The sequence below is a fragment of the Salvelinus fontinalis genome, chromosome 6 (assembly GCF_029448725.1).
Source record: "Salvelinus fontinalis isolate EN_2023a chromosome 6, ASM2944872v1, whole genome shotgun sequence".
NCBI lineage: Eukaryota > Metazoa > Chordata > Actinopteri > Salmoniformes > Salmonidae > Salvelinus > Salvelinus fontinalis.
In genome coordinates this window covers 84651103-84671795 of record NC_074670.1, presented here as the reverse complement: position 1 = coordinate 84671795, position 20693 = coordinate 84651103, and the positions used below count along the sequence as shown (strand labels likewise).

Here is a 20693-nt window from a genome sequence, read left to right as displayed (position 1 = left end):
ACACAGCGGTAGTGTGGAGTAGGGTTACCACCTAGTGACAGAAACAGGGTTAGATACAGTATAGATATATACACATAGAGAGGTCTATCTTGTCACACAGCAGTAGTGTGTGGAGTAGGTTTACCACCTAGTGATATAAAACAGTATAGATACAGTATAGATATATACACATAGAGAGGTCTAACTTGTCACACAGCAGTAGTGTGGAGTAGGGTTACCACCTAGTGATATAAAACAGTATAGATACAGTATAGATATATACACATAGAGAGGTCTAACTTGTCACACAGCAGTAGTGTGTGGAGTAGGGTTACCACCTAGTGATATAAAACAGTATAGATACAGTATAGATATATACACATAGAGAGGTCTAACTTGTCACACAGCAGTAGTGTGTGGAGTAGGGTTACCACCTAGTGATAGAAACAGGGTTAGATACAGTATAGATACAGTATAGATATATACACATAGAAGTCTAACTTGTCACACAGCAGTAGTGTGGAGTAGGGTTACCACCTAGTGATAGAAACAGGGTTAGATACAGTATAGATATATACACATAGAAGTCTAACTTGTCACACAGCAGTAGTGTGGAGTAGGGTTACCACCTAGTGATAGAAACAGGGTTAGATACAGTATAGATATATACACATAGAGAGGTCTAACTTGTCACACAGCAGTAGTGTGTGGAGTAGGGTTACCACCTAGTGACAGAAACAGGGTTAGAAACAGTATAGATACAGTATAGATATATACACATAGAGAAGTCTATCTTGTCACACAGCAGTAGTGTGGAGTAGGGTTACCACCTAGTGATAGAAACAGGGTTAGATACAGTATAGATATATACACATAGAGAGGTCTATCTTGTCACACAGCAGTAGTGTGTGGAGTAGGGTTACCACCTAGTGATAGAAACAGGGTTAGATACAGTATAGATATATACACATAGAGAGGTCTATCTTGTCACACAGCGGTAGTGTGGAGTAGGGTTACCACCTAGTGGTATAGACTGGATTAGAAACAGTATAGATTTACACACATAGAGAGGTCTAACTTGTCATAAACTGGATTAGAAACAGTATAGATTTACAGTGCATTCAGAAGGTGTTCAGACCCCTTGACTTTTTCCATATTTTGTTACGTTACAGACATTCTAAAATGGATACAATTATTTCCCCCCTCATCAGTCTACACACACCACCATAACGACTCGACACTACCCCATAGCGACTCGACACCCCCCCATAGCGACTCGACACACTACCCCATAGCGACTCGACACACTACACCATAGCGACTCGACACACTACACCATAGCGACTCGACACACTACCCCATAGCGACTCGACACACTACCCCATAGCGACTCGACACACTACCCCATAGCGACTCGACACACTACCCCATAGCGACTCGACACCCCCCCCCATAGCGACTCGACACCCCCCCATAGCGACTCGACACACTACCCCATAGCGACTCGACACCCCCCCCCATAGCGACTCGACACCCCCCCATAGCGACTCGACACACTACCCCATAGCGACTCGACACACTACCCCATAGCGACTCGACACACTACCCCATAGCGACTCGAAACACTACCCCATAGCGACTCGAAACACTACACCATAGCGACTCGACACACTACCCCATAGCGACTCGACACACTACCCCATAGCGACTCGACACCCCCCCATAGCGACTCGACACAATACCCCCATAACGACACAATACCCCCATAACGACACAATACCCCCATAACGACACAATACCCCCATAACGACACAATACCCCCATAACGACACAATACCCCCATAACGACACAATACCCCCATAACGACTCAATACCCCCATAACGACTCAATACCCCCATAACGACACAATACCCCCATAACGACACAATACCCCCATAACGACACAATACCCCCATAACGACACAATACCCCCATAACGACACAATACCCCCATAACGACACAATACCCCCATAACGACACAATACCCCCATAACGACACAATACCGCCATAACGACTCAATACCCCCATAACGACACAATACCCCCATAACGACACAATACCCCCATAACGACACAATACCCCCATAACGACACAATACCCCCATAACGACACAATACCCCCATAACGACACAATACCCCCATAACGACACAATACCCCCATAACGACACAATACCCCCATAACGACACAATACCCCCATAACGACACAATACCCCCATAACGACTCAATACCCCCATAACGACACAATACCCCCATAACGACACAATACCCCCATAACGACACAATACCCCCATAACGACACAATACCCCCATAACGACACAATACCCCCATAACGACACAATACCCCCATAACGACACAATACCCCCATAACGACACAATACCCCCATAACGACACAATACCCCCATAACGACACAATACCCCCATAACGACACAATACCCCCATAACGACACAATACCCCCATAACGACACAATACCCCCATAACGACACAATACCCCCATAACGACACAATACCCCCATAACGACACAATACCCCCATAACGACACAATACCCCCATAACGACACAATACCCCCATAACGACACAATACCCCCATAACGACACAATACCCCCATAACGACTCAATACCCCCATAACAACTCAATACCCCCATAACGACTCAATACCCCCATAACGACTCAATACCCCCATAACGACTCAATACCCCCATAATGACACAATACCCCCATAATGACACAATACCCCCATAACGATAAATCAATAGGGTCGTTGCCCTGTTGGAAGGTCAACCTTCGCCCCAGTCTGAGGTCCTGAGCACCCTGGAGCAGGTTTTCATCAAGGATCTCTGTCCCAGTCCCTGCCGATGTAAAACATCCCCACACCATGATGCTGCAACCACCATGCTTCACCGTAGGGATGCTGCCACCACCATGCTTCACCGTAGGGATGCTGCCACCACCATGCTTCACCGTAGGGATGCTGCCACCACCATGCTTCACCGTAGGGATGCTGCCACCACCATGCTTCACCGTAGGGATGCTGCCACCACCATGCTTCACCGTAGGGATGCTGCCACCACCATGCTTCACCGTAGGGATGCTGCCACCACCATGCTTCACCGTAGGGATGCTGCCACCACCATGCTTCACCGTAGGGATGCTGCCACCACCATGCTTCACCGTAGGGATGCTGCCACCACCATGCTTCACCGTAGGGATGCTGCCACCACCATGCTTCACCGTAGGGATGCTGCCACCACCATGCTTCACCGTAGGGATGCTGCCACCACCATGCTTCACCGTAGGGATGCTGCCACCACCATGCTTCACCGTAGGGATGCTGCCACCACCATGCTTCACCGTAGGGATACTGCCACCACCATGCTTCACCGTAGGGATGCTGCCACCACCATGCTTCACCGTAGGGATACTGCCACCACCATGCTTCACCGTAGGGATACTGCCACCACCATGCTTCACCGTAGGAATGCTGTCACCACCATGCTTCACCGTAGGAATGCTGTCACCACCATGCTTCACCGTAGGGATGCTGCCACCACCATGCTTCACCGGAGTTCACTCAGAGTTCAATCTAGGTTTCATCAGAGAATCCTCTTTCACACAGTCAGAGTCCTTTAGGTGCCTTTTGGCGAACTCCAAGTGGGCTGTCATGTGCCTTTCACTGAGGAGTGGCTTCCGTCTGGCCAGTCTACCATAAAGGCCTGATTGGTGGGGTGCTGCAGAGATGGTTGTCCTTCTGGAAGGTTCTCCCATCTCCACAGAGGAACTCTGGATCTCTGACAGAGTGACCATCGGGTTCTTGGTCACCTCCCTGACCAATGACCTTCTCCCCAGATCTGTGCCTCGACTCAATCCTGTCTCGGAGCTCTACATACAATTCCTTTGACCTCATGGCTTGGTTTTTGCTCTGACATGCACTGTCAACTGTGGGACCTTATATAGACAGGTGTGTGCCTTTCCAAATCATGTCCAATCAATTGAATTTACCACAGGTGTGGACTCCAACCAAGTTGTAGAAACATCTCAAAGATGATCAATGGAAACAGGATGCACCTGAACTCAATTTCGAGTCTCAGCAAAAGGTCTGAATGTGATATTTCAGTTTTTTTATTTTATTACACTTGCTAAAATTTCTAAAAACCTGTTTTTGCTTTGTCATTATGGGGTATTGTGTGTAGATTGATGAGGGGGGAAACTATTTAATCCATTTTAGAATAAGGCTGTACCGTAATAAAATGTGGAAAAAGTCAAGGAGTCTGAATACTTTCCGAATGCCCTGTAGAGAGAGGGTGAAGTAGCACTTGTCACACTGTACGGTGCAGGGTTACCCCCTAGTGGTAAAAGCAGGTACTGCAACAGAGTACGGTGTAGGGTTACCCCCTAGTGGTAAAAGCAGGTACTGCAACAGAGAACGGTGCAGGGTTACCCCCTAGTGGTAAAAGCAGGTACTGCAACATAGTACAGTGCAGGGTTACCCCCTAGTGGTAAAAGCAGGTACTGCAACATAGTACGGTGCAGGGTTACCCCTAGTGGTAAAAGCAGGTACTGCAACAGAGTACAGTGCAGGGTTACCCCCTAGTGGTAAAAGCAGGTACTGCAACAGAGTACAGTGCAGGGTTACCCCCTAGTGGTAAAAGCAGGTACTGCAACAGAGTACAGTGCAGCGTTACCCCCTAGTGGTAAAAGCAGGTACTGCAACAGAGTACAGTGCAGGGTTACCCCCTAGTGGTAAAAGCAGGTAATGACCTGCAGTGTTTTCCCAGGCCCATACAGTGAGTGGTACCGACCTGTAGTGTTTTCCCCAGGCCCATACAGTGAGTGGTACCGACCTGTAGTGTTTCTCCCAGGCCCATACAGTGAGTGGTACCGATCTGTAGTGTTTTCCCCAGGCCCATACAGTGAGTGGTACCGACCTGTAGTGTTTCTCCCAGGCCCATACAGTGAGTGGTACCGACCTGTAGTGTTTCTCCCAGGCCCATACAGTGAGTGGTACCGACCTGTAGTGTTTCTCCCAGGCCCATACAGTGAGTGGTACCGACCTGCAGTGTTTCTCCCAGGCCCATACAGTGAGTGGTACCGACCTGTAGTGTTTCTCCCAAGCCCATACAGTGAGTGGTACAGACCTGTAGTGTTTCTCCCAGGCCCATACAGTGAGTGGTACAGACCTGTAGTGTTTCTCCCAGGCCCATACAGTGAGTGGTACCGACCTGCAGTGTTTTCCCCAGGCCCATACAGTGAGCCAGGATACATCCAGAACCAGAGTTCTTGTTGGTTTTCTTCACCGACTCACAACAGCAGTCCCACATGAACTGGACCCCTAGAGAAACAGACACAGAGACCTCACTTAACACCAAACGCATTTCTTACATTGTGACCAGACCGGACGCGTCGCAAAATATATGTAGAAATCCATGTTATTCAATTATTGTACCCACACTGCTCGAGGCGCGCCAACGAGCATCTGCGTTGCCAAGGGCTAAAATAGAAGTCAGTTCTATTTCTGATGCAGATCGCGCTGCAAGTCCTGCCTCTCCCATCTCCTCATTGGTTTATAGACGCAGGTAACCACGTGCCATCTCCTCATTGGTTATACCCACGTGGGTGATTGAAAGACGAACTGTTTTGCCCGGTTGTCGTGGTAAAAGTGTAGATGCCAATCACCATTTAAGTTCAAAGATGAAAAAGCCTGGAAGGAGGAGAGATGACTAGAAACGATTCGGTTGGCCGTTTTATGTGTGGATTAATTGTCGGAGTAGAGGTCCTTGTGCATTTCAGGTAAAATAACAACTCTGTTTATATCCCAGGACAACAGCAAGCTAGCTAATTAGAACAAATTAACATTAGCTAGCAAGTGCAAGCTAACTAGCTAAATTGCCATACATGTTTAATGCTTTTCGACCTGTCCCCAAATTAATATAGTTGGTTCAGAGTTTGTTTTGATATTTTAACCTGCGTGTCGTGATCGTGTTTGGTGTGGCGGGGACAAAATACATTTATGCATGATGGCGCCCAGCCGGTTTGGGTTCCATATTAGACGTGTCTGTTTGGTGTTTGGACCGATGTGAAGCAACGTATTGACTTGATGAGTAAACAGGTGAACGCTCCATTCACTATACCATGGACCAACATTATGATTAAAGACTAACATTGTTCTCGACCCGTTGGTTTGACCTGGTTTGGTTACGGTTGTTACAACTACTACTGGTTCTACTACTACTACTGGTTCTACTACTACTGGTTCTACTACTACTGCTGGTTCTACTACTACTGCTGGTTCTACTACTACCACCACTGGTTCTACTACCACTGGTTCTACTACTACTGCTGGTTCTACTACTACTGCTGGTTCTACTACTACCACCACTGGTTCTACTACTACCACCACTGGTTCTACTACTACTACTGGTTCTAGTACTACTACTGGTTCTACTACTACTACTGGTTCTACTACTACCACCACTGGTTCTACTACTACCACCACTGGTTCTACTACTACCACCACTGATTCTACTACTACCACCACTGATTCTACTACTACCACTACTGGTTCTACTACTGCTACCACTGATTATACTACTACTACTACTGGTTCTACTACTACTACTGATTCTACTACTGCTACTGATTCTACTACTGCTACTGATTCTACTACTGCTACCACTGATTCTACTACTGCTACCACTGATTCTACTACTGGTTCTACTACTACTACTACTGGTTCTACTACTACTACTACTACTACTGGTTCTACTACTGCTACCACTGATTCTACTACTACTGGTTCTACTACTACTACCACTGATTTTACTACTCCTACCACTACTACCACTGATTCTACTACTACCACCACTGGTTCTACTACTACCACCACTGGTTCTACTACTACCACCACTGGTTCTACTACTACCACCACTGGTTCTACTACTACCACCACTGGTTCTACTACTACCACCACTGGTTCTACTACTGGTTCTACTACTGCTACCACTGATTATACTACTACTACTACTGGTTCTACTACTACTACTGGTTCTACTACTGCTACCACTGATTCAACTACTGCTACCACTGATTCTACTACTGCTACCACTGATTCTACTACTACTGGTTCTACTACTACTACTACTGGTTCTACTACTGCTACCACTGATTCTACTACTACTGGTTCTACTACTACTACCACTGATTTTACTACTCCTACCACTACTACCACTGATTCTACTACTCCTACTGGTTCTACTACTGCTACTGGTTCTACTACTACTGGTTCTACTACTACCACCACTGATTCAACTACTACTACTGGTTCTACTAATACTACTGGTTCTACTAATACTACTGGTTCTACTACTACTGGTTCTACTACTACCACCACTGGTTCTACTACTACCACCACTGGTTCTACTACTACTACTGGTTCTACTACTACTAATACTACTGGTTCTACTACTACTGGTTCTACTGGTTCTACTACTACTGGTTCTACTACTACTACTGGTTCTACTACTACCACCACTGGTTCTACTACTACCACCACTGGTTCTACTACTACCACCACTGGTTCTACTACTACCACCACTGGTTCTACTACTACCACCACTGGTTCTACTACTACTACTGGTTCTACTACTACCACCACGGGTTCTACTACTACCACCACTGGTTCTACTACTACCACCACTGGTTCTACTACTGCTACCACTGATTATACTACTACTAGTTCTACTAATACTACTGGTTCTACTACTGCTACCACTGATTCTACTACTACTGGTTCTACTACTACTACCACTGATTTTACTACTCCTACCACTACTACCACTGATTCTACTACTGGTTCTACTACTACTACTACTGGTTCTACTACTACTACTACTACTACTGGTTCTACTACTGCTACCACTGATTCTACTACTACTGGTTCTACTACTACTACCACTGATTTTACTACTCCTACCACTACTACCACTGATTCTACTACTACCACCACTGGTTCTACTACTACCACCACTGGTTCTACTACTACCACCACTGGTTCTACTACTACCACCACTGGTTCTACTACTACCACCACTGGTTCTACTACTACCACCACTGGTTCTACTACTGGTTCTACTACTGCTACCACTGATTATACTACTACTACTACTGGTTCTACTACTACTACTGGTTCTACTACTGCTACCACTGATTCTACTACTGCTACCACTGATTCTACTACTGCTACCACTGATTCTACTACTACTGGTTCTACTACTACTACTACTGGTTCTACTACTGCTACCACTGATTCTACTACTACTGGTTCTACTACTACTACCACTGATTTTACTACTCCTACCACTACTACCACTGATTCTACTACTCCTACTGGTTCTACTACTGCTACTGGTTCTACTACTACTGGTTCTACTACTACCACCACTGATTCAACTACTACTACTGGTTCTACTAATACTACTGGTTCTACTAATACTACTGGTTCTACTACTACTGGTTCTACTACTACCACCACTGGTTCTACTACTACCACCACTGGTTCTACTACTACTACTGGTTCTACTACTACTAATACTACTGGTTCTACTACTACTGGTTCTACTGGTTCTACTACTACTGGTTCTACTACTACTACTGGTTCTACTACTACCACCACTGGTTCTACTACTACCACCACTGGTTCTACTACTACCACCACTGGTTCTACTACTACCACCACTGGTTCTACTACTACCACCACTGGTTCTACTACTACCACCACTGGTTCTACTACTACTACTGGTTCTACTACTACCACCACGGGTTCTACTACTACCACCACTGGTTCTACTACTACCAGCACTGGTTCTACTACTGCTACCACTGATTATACTACTACTAGTTCTACTAATACTACTGGTTCTACTACTGCTACCACTGATTCTACTACTACTGGTTCTACTACTACTACTACTGGTTCTACTACTGCTACCACTGATTCTACTACTACTGGTTCTACTACTGGTTCTCCTACTACTACCACTGATTTTACTACTCCTACCACTACTACCACTGATTCTACTACTCCTACTGGTTCTACTACTACTACTGGTTCTACTACTGCTACTGGTTCTACTACTGCTACTGGTTCTACTACTACCACCACTGATTCTACTACTGGTTCAACTACTACTACTGGTTCTACTAATACTACTGGTTCTACTAATACTACTGGTTCTACTACTACTACTACTACTGGTTCTACTACTACTACTACTGGTTCTACTACTGCTACCACTGATTCTACTACTACTGGTTCTACTACTGGTTCTCCTACTACTACCACTGATTTTACTACTCCTACCACTACTACCACTGATTCTACTACTCCTATTGGTTCTACTACTACTACTGGTTCTACTACTGCTACTGGTTCTACTACTGCTACTGGTTCTACTACTGCTACTGGTTCTACTACTACCACCACTGATTCTACTACTGGTTCAACTACTACTACTGGTTCTACTAATACTACTGGTTCTACTACTACTACTGGTTCTACTACTACTACTGGTTCTACTACTACTACTACTGGCTCAACTACTACTACTACTGGCTCAACTACTACCCACCACTGATTCTACTACTACTGGTTCTCCTACTGGTTCTACTACTGCTACTGGTTCTACTACTACCACCACTGATTCTACTACTGGTTCAACTACTACTACTGGTTCTACTAATACTACTGGTTCTACTACTACTACTGGTTCTACTACTACTACTGGTTCTACTACTACTACTACTGGCTCAACTACTACTACTACTGGCTCAACTACTACCCACCACTGATTCTACTACTACTGGTTCTCCTACTACTACTGGTTCTACTACTACTACTACTGGTTCTACTACTACCATTACTGGTTCTACTACTACCACTACTGGTTCAACTACTACCATTACTGGTTCTACTACTACCACTACTGGTTCAACTACTACCACTGGTTCTACTAATACTACTGGTTCTACTAATACTACTGGTTCTACTACTGCTGGTTCTACTACTGCTGGTTCTACTACCGCTGGTTCTACTACCGCTGGTTCTACTACTACTACTGGTTCTACTACTACTACTGGTTCAACTACTACCACTGGTTCTACTAATACTACTGGTTCTACAACTACTGGTTCTCCTACTACTACTGGTTCTACTACTACTGGTTCTACTACTACTGGTTCTACTACTACTGGTTCTACTACTACTGGTTCTACTACTACTACTGGTTCTACTACTACTACTGGTTCTACTACTACTACTGGTTCTACTACCACTACTGGTTCTACTACTACTGGTTCTACTACTACTGGTTCTACTACTACTGGTTCTACTACTACTGGTTCTACTACTACCACTGGTTCTACTACTACCACTGGTTCTACTACTACTACTGGTTCTACTACTACTACTGGTTCTACTACTACTACTGGTTCTACTACCACCACTGGTTCTACTAATAGTACTGGTTCTACTACTACTACTACTGGTTCTACTACTACTACTACTGGTTCTACTACTACTACTGGTTCTACTACTACTACTGGTTCTACTACTACCACCACTGATTCTACTACTACTACTGGTTCTACTACTACTACTGGTTCTACTACTACTGGTTCAACTACTACTGGTTCAACTACTACTGGTTCAACTACTACCACTGGTTCTACTAATACTACTGGTTCTACTACTACCACCACTGAATCTACTACTACTACTGGTTCTACTACTACTAGTAGAACTAGTAGTGGTTCTACTAATACTACTGGTTCTACTACTGGTTCTACTACTACTGGTTCTACTACTACTACTACTGGTTCTACTACTACTACTGGTTATACTTCTACTACTACTACTGGTTCTACTACTACTGGTTCTACTACACCAACACTCACCGTCGACCTGGTGTGGTTTGAGTTTAGTGACCAGATTGCGGTGGACCTGCACCATGGGCTCCTTGGTCTCCTCGTCCTCATCCAGCACCAGCTTGGTTGTGATTGGACAAGCCACGGCGGACGCCTCCTCCACCACGAGTACCTGGTCGGGAGGGACATATAGAGTCTAGTCTAAAAGCATTACAGTCTGTACATACAAATACATACATTTATTCTGCTGGTTGGGACAGGTCATGTTCCTAGGAGTATAGTTCTGCTGGTTGGGACAGGTTATGTTCCTAGGAGTATAGTTCTGCTGGTTGGGACAGGTTATGTTCCTAGGAGAATAGTTCTGCTGGTTGGGACAGGTTATGTTCCTAGGAGAATAGTTCTGCTGGTTGGGACAGGTTATGTTCCTAGGAGAATAGTTCTGCTGGTTGGGACAGGTCATGTTCCTAGGAGTATAGTTCTGCTGGTTGGGACAGGTTATGTTCCTAGGAGAATAGTTCTGCTGGTTGGGACAGGTCATGTTCCTAGGAGTATAGTTCTGCTGGTTGGGACAGGTTATGTTCCTAGGAGTATAGTTCTGCTGGTTGGGACAGGTTATGTTCCTAGGAGTATAGGGCAGCCGGGAGACTGTTCTGCTGGTTGGGACAGGTTATGTTCCTAGGAGTATAGGGCAGCTGGTTGGGACAGGTTATGTTCCTAGGAGTATAGTTCTGCTGGTTGGGACAGGTTATGTTCCTAGGAGTATAGGGCAGCTGGTTGGGACAGGTCATGTTCCTAGGAGTATAGTTCTGCTGGTTGGGACAGGTTATGTTCCTAGGAGTATAGTTCTGCTGGTTGGGACAGGTTATGTTCCTAGGAGAATAGGGCAGCCGGGAGACTGTTCTGCTGGTTGGGACAGGTTATGTTCCTAGGAGTATAGGGCAGCCGGGAGACTGTTCTGCTGGTTGGGACAGGTTATGTTCCTAGGAGTATAGTTCTGCTGGCTGGGACAGGTTATGTTCCTAGGAGTATAGGGCAGCTGGTTGGGACAGGTTATGTTCCTAGGAGTATAGGGCAGCTGGTTGGGACAGGTCATGTTCCTAGGAGTATAGTTCTGCTGGTTGGGACAGGTTATGTTCCTAGGAGTATAGTTCTGCTGGTTGGGACAGGTTATGTTCCTAGGAGTATAGTTCTGCTGGTTGGGACAGGTTATGTTCCTAGGAGTATAGGGCAGCCGGGAGACTGTTCTGCTGGTTGGGACAGGTTATGTTCCTAGGAGTATAGTTCTGCTGGCTGGGACAGGTTATGTTCCTAGGAGTATAGGGCAGCTGGTTGGGACAGGTTATGTTCCTAGGAGTATAGTTCTGCTGGTTGGGACAGGTTATGTTCCTAGGAGTATAGGGCAGCTGGTTGGGACAGGTCATGTTCCTAGGAGTATAGTTCTGCTGGTTGGGACAGGTTATGTTCCTAGGAGTATAGTTCTGCTGGTTGGGACAGGTTATGTTCCTAGGAGTATAGTTCTGCTGGTTGGGACAGGTTATGTTCCTAGGAGTATAGGGCAGCCGGGAGACTGTTCTGCTGGTTGGGACAGGTTATGTTCCTAGGAGTATAGGGCAGCTGGTTGGGACAGGTTATGTTCCTAGGAGTATAGTTCTGCTGGTTGGGACAGGTTATGTTCCTAGGAGTATAGGGCAGCTGGTTGGGACAGGTCATGTTCCTAGGAGTATAGTTCTGCTGGTTGGGACAGGTTATGTTCCTAGGAGTATAGTTCTGCTGGTTGGGACAGGTTATGTTCCTAGGAGAATAGGGCAGCCGGGAGACTGTTCTGCTGGTTGGGACAGGTTATGTTCCTAGGAGTATAGGGCAGCCGGGAGACTGTTCTGCTGGTTGGGACAGGTTATGTTCCTAGGAGTATAGTTCTGCTGGCTGGGACAGGTTATGTTCCTAGGAGTATAGGGCAGCTGGTTGGGACAGGTTATGTTCCTAGGAGTATAGGGCAGCTGGTTGGGACAGGTCATGTTCCTAGGAGTATAGTTCTGCTGGTTGGGACAGGTTATGTTCCTAGGAGTATAGTTCTGCTGGTTGGGACAGGTTATGTTCCTAGGAGTATAGTTCTGCTGGTTGGGACAGGTTATGTTCCTAGGAGTATAGGGCAGCCGGGAGACTGTTCTGCTGGTTGGGACAGGTTATGTTCCTAGGAGTATAGTTCTGCTGGCTGGGACAGGTTATGTTCCTAGGAGTATAGGGCAGCTGGTTGGGACAGGTTATGTTCCTAGGAGTATAGTTCTGCTGGTTGGGACAGGTTATGTTCCTAGGAGTATAGGGCAGCTGGTTGGGACAGGTCATGTTCCTAGGAGTATAGTTCTGCTGGTTGGGACAGGTTATGTTCCTAGGAGTATAGTTCTGCTGGTTGGGACAGGTTATGTTCCTAGGAGTATAGTTCTGCTGGTTGGGACAGGTTATGTTCCTAGGAGTATAGGGCAGCCGGGAGACTGTTCTGCTGGTTGGGACAGGTTATGTTCCTAGGAGTATAGTTCTGCTGGTTGGGACAGGTTATGTTCCTAGGAGTACAGGGCAGCTGGGAGACTGTTCTGCTGGTTGGGACAGGTTATGTTCCTAGGAGTATAGTTCTGCTGGTTGGGACAGGTTAGGTTCCTAGGAGTATAGGACAGCTGGGAGACTGTTCTGCTGGTTGGGACAGGTTCTGTTCCTAGGAGTATAGTTCTGCTGGTTGGGACAGGTTATGTTCCTAGGAGTATAGTTCTGCTGGTTGGGACAGGTTATGTTCCTAGGAGTATAGGACAGCTGATCTTCTAGTCCACAAGCATTCAAACCTTTACAGATATTGACAAATTCACGCTAAGCGACTTCCGTTCTATTGAAAAAGTGTTTAAAGTACATGTATACTATATGTGATCCCCGTGAGAACTTATCATAGCGCTTATCTGAGCCACAAAGGACCAAACATCCCATCTGACTCCTCAGCTAGGAGTCCACTCATTGACTAACTCAGTCAATCATCCCCATTTCCATCCCATTAGCAGATGCCATGACAACAGCTAGTCTTCCTGGGGTCCATACAACCAGGTGACTTTTTACCTCTCTGAGTTTCTCCCTGAGCTGCTCCCTCTCCGAGATGCGTCTCCTCCTCTCCTCCTCCTCCTTCAGGGCATCCCTCGTTTCCGTCCTCAGCTTGTCGTCCTTGAGGATTTTTCTGATCTTCTTCCTCTGTCCTTTAGGTGTGTCTCCATCCTCCTTCCCCGAGCCGTCCTCTCCTGACCCGCTCTGGAGGAGAGAATGAGGGTTAACCTCTGACCTTTCAACTTCAACCCCCAGGGGTCACCTAACCAATCACACATTGTGACCTATGACGTGGTAACCAATCAACTTGAATTCCAGACCAAATTCTACATTTGTAAGGAGAATTTCCTTTCCCCGTCCCCCCCATACATTCTCGTCGGACTCTCCCCTTCTTTCCCCCGTCCCCCCCCATACATTCTCGTCGGACTCTCCCCTTCTTTCCCCCGCCCCCCCCCCATACATTCTCGTCGGACTCTCCCCTCCCCCCCCCCCCCCCCCCCATACCTTCTCGTCGGACTCTCCCCTTCTTTCCCCCGTCCCCCCCCATACATTCTCGACGGACTCTCCCCTTCTTCCCCCCCCCCCATACCTTCTCGTCGGACTCTCCCCTCCTCCCCCCCCCCCCATACCTTCTCGTCGGACTCTCCCCTCCTTTCCCCCCCCCCCCCCCCATACCTTCTCGTCGGACTCTCCCCCCCCCCCCCCCCCCCCCCATACCTTCTCGTCGGACCCCCCCCCCCTCATACCTTCGCATCGGACTCTCCCCCCCCCCCCCCCCATACCTCCTCATCGGACTCCCCCCCCCCCCCCCCATCCCATACCCTCTCATCGGACTCTCCCCTCCTTTCCCCCGCCCCCCCCCCATACCTCCTCATCGGACTCTCCCCTCCTTCCCCCCCCCCCCCCCCATACCTTCTCGTCGGACTCTCCCCCCCCCCCCCAATACCTTCTCGTCGGACTCTCCCCCCCCCCCCCCTCCCCCCATACCTTCTCGTCGGACCCCCCCCCCTCATACCTTCGCATCGGACTCTCCCCCCCCCCCCCCCCCCCATACCTCCTCATCGGACTCCCCCCCCATACCTTCTCGTCGGACTCTCCCCTCCTTTCCCCCGCCCCCCCCCCATACCTTCTCGTCGGACTCTCCCCTCCTTTCCCCCGTCCCCCCATACCTCCTCATCGGACTCCCCCCTCCTTTCCCCCCCCATACATTCTCGTCGGACTCTCCCCTTCTTTCCCCCGTCCCCCCCCATACATTCTCGTCGGACTCTCCCCTTCTTCCCCCCCCCCCATACCTTCTCGTCGGACTCTCCCCTCCTCCCCCCCCCCCCCCATACCTTCTCGTCGGACCCCCCCCCCCCCCCATACCTTCTCGTCGGACTCTCCCCTCCTCCCCCCCCCCCCCCCCCCCCATACCTTCTCGTCGGACTCTCCCCTCCCCCCCCCCCCCATACCTTCTCGTCGGACCCCCCCCCCCCCTCATACCTTCGCATCGGACTCTCCCCTCCTCCCCCCCCCCATACCTCCTCATCGGACTCCCCCCCCATACCTTCTCGTCGGACTCTCCCCTCCTTTCCCCCGCCCCCCCCCCATACCTCCTCATCGGACTCTCCCCTCCTTTCCCCCCCCCATACCTTCTCGTCGGACTCCCCCCCCCCCATACCTTCTCGTCGGACTCTCCCCTCCCCCCCCGCCCCCCCCATACCTTCTCATCGGACTCTCCCCTCCCTTCCCCCGCCCCCCCCCCATACCTCCTCGTCGGACTCTCCCCTCCTTTCCCCCGTCCCCCCCCCATACCTTCTCGTCGGACTCTCCCCTCCTCCCCCCCCCCCCCCATACCTTCTCGTCGGACTCTAACCTCCTTTCCCCCGTCCCCCCCTCATACCTTCTTGTCGGACTCTCCCCTCCTCCCCCCCCCCCCCCCCCCCCATACCTTCTCGTCGGACTCTCCCCCCCCCCCCCCAATACCTTCTCGTCGGACTCTCCCCCCCCCCCCCCCTCCCCCCATACCTTCTCGTCGGACCCCCCCCCTCATACCTTCGCATCGGACTCTCCCCTCCTCCCCCCCCCCATACCTCCTCATCGGACTCCCCCCCCATACCTTCTCGTCGGACTCTCCCCTCCTTTCCCCCGCCCCCCCCCCCATACCTTCTCGTCGGACTCTCCCCTCCTTTCCCCCGTCCCCCCATACCTCCTCGTCGGACTCCCCCCTCCTTTCCCCCCCCATACATTCTCGTCGGACTCTCCCCTTCTTCCCCCCCCCCCATACCTTCTCGTCGGACTCTCCCCTCCTCCCCCCCCCCCCCCATACCTTCTCGTCGGACCCCCCCCCCCCCATACCTTCTCGTCGGACTCTCCCCTCCTCCCCCCCCCCCCCCCCCATACCTTCTCGTCGGACTCTCCCCTCCCCCCCCCCCCCATACCTTCTCGTCGGACCCCCCCCCCCCCTCATACCTTCGCATCGGACTCTCCCCTCCTCCCCCCCCCCATACCTCCTCATCGGACTCCCCCCCCATACCTTCTCGTCGGACTCTCCCCTCCTTTCCCCCGCCCCCCCCCCATACCTCCTCATCGGACTCTCCCCTCCTTTCCCCCGCCACCCCCCCATACCTCCTCATCGGACTCTCCCCTCCTTTCCCCCCCCCCATACCTTCTCGTCGGACTCCCCCCCCCCCATACCTTCTCGTCGGACTCTCCCCTCCCCCCCCGCCCCCCCCATACCTTCTCATCGGACTCTCCCCTCCTTTCCCCCGCCCCCCCCCCATACCTCCTCGTCGGACTCTCCCCTCCTTTCCCCCGTCCCCCCCCCATACCTTCTCTTTGGACCCTCCCCCCCACCCCCCCCATACCTTCTCGTTGGACTCTCCCCTCCTTTCCCCCGCCCATACCTTCTCATCGGACTCTCCCCTCCTTTCCCCCGCCCCCCCCCCCATACCTCCTCGTCGGACTCTCCCCTCCTTTCCCCCGTCCCCCCCCCATACCTTCTCTTTGGACCCTCCCCCCCCCCCCATACCTTCTCGTCAAACCCTCCCCTCCTTTCCCCCGTCCCCCCCCATACCTTCTCTTTGGACCCTCCCCTCCTCCCCCCCCCCCCCCCCATACCTTCTCGTCAAACCCTCCCCTCCTTTCCCCCGTCCCCCCCCATACCTTCTCGTCAAACCCTCCCCTCCTTTCCCCCGTCCCCCCCCATACCTTCTCGTCGGATGAAGAGTCCTGGACCTTGATGCGGCGTCGTTTCTTCTTCTGGGCGTAGCTCCTCTCCTCCTTCTTCTTCTTCTTCTTCTTGGAGGAGCGTGTGGTCCTCCTGCGACTGCTGCCCTCCTCTGACTCCTCCTCTGACTCCTCTGACTCCTCACTGATCTCTTCACTAACTCCTGACTCACTGCTGCTAGCGGACTCCTCAGAGTCTAAGTCTGCTGAGTCATCACTACCCACTGGGGAGGGAGAGAGAGAGAAGGGGGAGGGAGAGAGGTGCGAGAGGCAAGAGAGGCGAGGGAGAGAGAGAGAGGTGCGAGAGGCAAGAGAGGGGCGAGGGAGAGAGAGGGGCGAGGGAGAGAGAGGGGCGAGGGAGAGAGAGGGGCGAGGGAGAGAGAGGGGCGAGGGAGAGAGGGAGGTGCGAGGGAGAGAGGGAGGTGCGAGGGGGAGAGGGAGGTGCGAGGGGGGCGAGGGAGAGAGAAAGGGGAGGGAGAGAGGGAGGTGCGAGAGGGAGGTGCGAGAGGGGCGAGGCAAGAGAGGGAGAGAGAGAGGCGAGAGAGAGAGGGGCGAGGGAGAGAGAAAGGGGAGGGAGAGCGGGAGGTGCGAGGGGGGGAGGGAGAGAGGGAGGTGCGAGGGGGGGAGGGAGAGAGAGGGGCGAGGGAGAGAGAGGGGCGAGGGAGAGAGAAAGGGAAGTAGAGCTGAGTGAAAACAGTCAGCAGGACATTCATTCTGTTCCATAGGTGTTGACACAAGCCTAGACATTCGACCAGACCGGACCTGACAGAGCGCCAGCCAGGACCAGACCGGACCAGACAGGACCTGACCGGACCAGACAGGACCTGACAGGGCGCCAGCCAGGACCAGACCGGACCAGCCAGGACCAGACCGGACCAGCCAGGACCAGACCAGACCTGACAGAGCGCCAGCCAGGACCAGACCGGACCAGACAGGACCAGACCAGACAGGACCAGCCAAGACCAGACCAGACAGGACCAGCCAGGACCAGACAGGACCAGACCGGACCTGACAGGACCTGACAGAGCGCCAGACCGGACCAGACAGGACCTGACAGAGCGCCAGACCGGACCAGACAGGACCTGACAGAGCGCTAGCCAGGACCAGACCGGACCTGACAGGACCAGACCAGACAGGACCAGACCGGACCAGACAGAGCGCCAGACCGGACCAGACAGGACCTGACAGAGCGCTAGCCAGGACCAGACAGGACCTGACAGAGCGCCAGACCGGACCAGACAGGACCTGACAGAGCGCTAGCCAGGACCAGACAGGACCTGACAGAGCGCCAGACCGGACCAGACAGGACCTGACAGAGCGCCAGCCAGGACCAGACAGGACCAGACAGAGCGCTAGCCAGGACCAGACAGGACCAGACCGGACCAGACAGAGCGCCAGCCAGGACCAGACAGGACCAGACCGGACCAGACAGAGCGCTAGCCAGGACCAGACAGGACCTGACAAAGCGCCAGCCAGGACCAGACAGGACCAGACCGGACCAGACAGAGCGCTAGCCAGGACCAGACAGGACCTGACAAAGCGCCAGCCAGGACCAGACAGGACCAGACCGGACCAGACAGAGCGCTAGCCAGGACCAGACAGGACCTGACAGAGCGCCAGACCGGACCAGACAGGACCTGACAGAGCGCCAGCCAGGACCAGACAGGACCAGACCGGACCAGACAGAGCGCTAGCCAGGACCAGACAGGACCTGACAGGACCAGACCGGACCAGACAGAGCGCTAGCCAGGACCAGACAGGACCAGACAGGACCAGACCGGACCAGACAGAGCGCTAGCCAGGACCAGACAGGACCAGACCGGACCAGACAGAGCGCTAGCCAGGACCAGACAGGACCAGACAGCCACACTGACAACCCTCGTACCTTTCCGTCTGGTCCTCTTGGTCTCCTTCTTCCCCTTGCTGGCTGGTTTCTCCTTCTCCTCTCCTGACTCTCCCTCGCTCAGCGTCAGTTTGTGGCGGAGCAGCCGGTGGCGACGCCCCCCACTCTTCTTCACATCCACGTCAGAGCCAGAGTCCCCTTCCTCCTCCTCCTCCTCCTCATCGTTGTCATCTGCTTTAGGGGTTAACACAAGCAGTTATTTATGGTTTCTACATCTAGTGACATAAACCACGAGTAGTGGAATGAAGCACTGCAGAATCACTCCTTCAACGTTTCAACAACCTGAACATAGCCCACCCTCCTCCTCCTCCTCTCCTTCAACGTTAACGTGAACATAGCCCACCCTCCTCCTCCTCTCCTTCAACGTATCAACAACCTGAACATAGCCCACCCTCCTCCTCCTCTCCTTCAATGTATCAACAACCTGAACATAGCCCACCCTCCTCCTCCTCTCCTTCAACGTTTCAACAACCTGAACATAGCCCACCCTCCTCCACCTCTCCTTCAACGTATTACCAACCTGAACATAGCCCACCCTCCTCCTCCTCTCCTTCAACGTTTCAACAACCTGAACATAGCCCACCCTCCTCCTCCTCTCCTTCAACGTTTCAACAACCTGAACATAGCCCATCCTCCTCCTCCTCTCCTTCAACGTTTCAACAAACTGAACATAGCCCACCCTCCTCCTCCTCTCCTTCAACGTATCAACAACCTGAACATAGCCCACCCTCCTCCTCCTCTCCTTCAACGTTTCAACAACCTGAACATAGCCCACCCTCCTCCTCCTCTCCTTCAACATTTCAACAACCTGAACATAGCCCACCCTCCTCCTCCTCTCCTTCAACGTATCAACAACCTGAACATAGCCCACCCTCCTCCTCTCCTTCAACGTATCAACAACCTGAACATAGCCCACCCTCCTCCTCTCCTTCAACGTTTCAACAACCTGAACATAGCCCACCCTCCTCCTCCTCTCCTTCAACGTTTCAACAACCTGAACATAGCCCACCCTCCTCCTCCTCTCCTTCAACGTATCAACCTGAACATAGCCCACCCTCCTCCTCCTCTCCTTCAACGTATCAACCTGAACATAGCCCACCCTCCTCCTCCTCCTCTCCTTCAACGTATCAACAACCTGAACATAGCCACCCTCCTCCTCTCCTTCAACGTATCAACAACCTGAACATAGCCCACCCTCCTCCTCCTCTCCTTCAACGTATCAACAACCTGAACATAGCCCACCCTCCTCCTCCTCTCCTTCAACGAATCAACAACCTGAACATAGCCACCCTCCTCCTCTCCTTCAACGTTTCAACAACCTGAACATAGCCCACCCTCCTCCTCCTCTCCTTCAACGTATCAACCTGAACATAGCCCACCCTCCTCCTCCTCCTCTCCTTCAACGTTTCAACAACCTGAACATAGCCCACCCTCCTCCTCCTCTCCTTCAACGTATCAACAACCTGAACATAGCCCACCCTCCTCCTCCTCTCCTTCAACGTATCAACAACCTGAACATAGCCCACCCTCCTCCTCCTCTTCTTCAACATATCAAC

General features: G+C 51.2%; 1 protein-coding gene across 8 annotated transcripts in view; it reads right to left on the bottom strand.

Moving 5' to 3' along the window:
* Positions 1 to 20693, bottom strand: part of LOC129858558 (transcriptional regulator ATRX-like) — a 153118-nt gene that overhangs the window by 92006 nt on the left and 40419 nt on the right. For 5 of the 8 annotated variants that reach the window (XM_055927881.1, XM_055927887.1, XM_055927888.1 and 2 more), the window contains 5 exons: positions 19120 to 19311; positions 17217 to 17458; positions 14046 to 14231; positions 10980 to 11145; positions 5252 to 5361 (listed from right to left, as the gene is read on the bottom strand). In XM_055927881.1, coding sequence (XP_055783856.1) covers positions 5252 to 5361; positions 10980 to 11145; positions 14046 to 14231; positions 17217 to 17458; positions 19120 to 19311 — 896 coding nt within the window. The remainder of the gene's footprint in view (positions 1 to 5251; positions 5362 to 10979; positions 11146 to 14045; positions 14232 to 17216; positions 17459 to 19119; positions 19312 to 20693) is intronic. The other 3 variants (XM_055927884.1, XM_055927882.1, XM_055927885.1) reach the window with 3 other exon arrangements.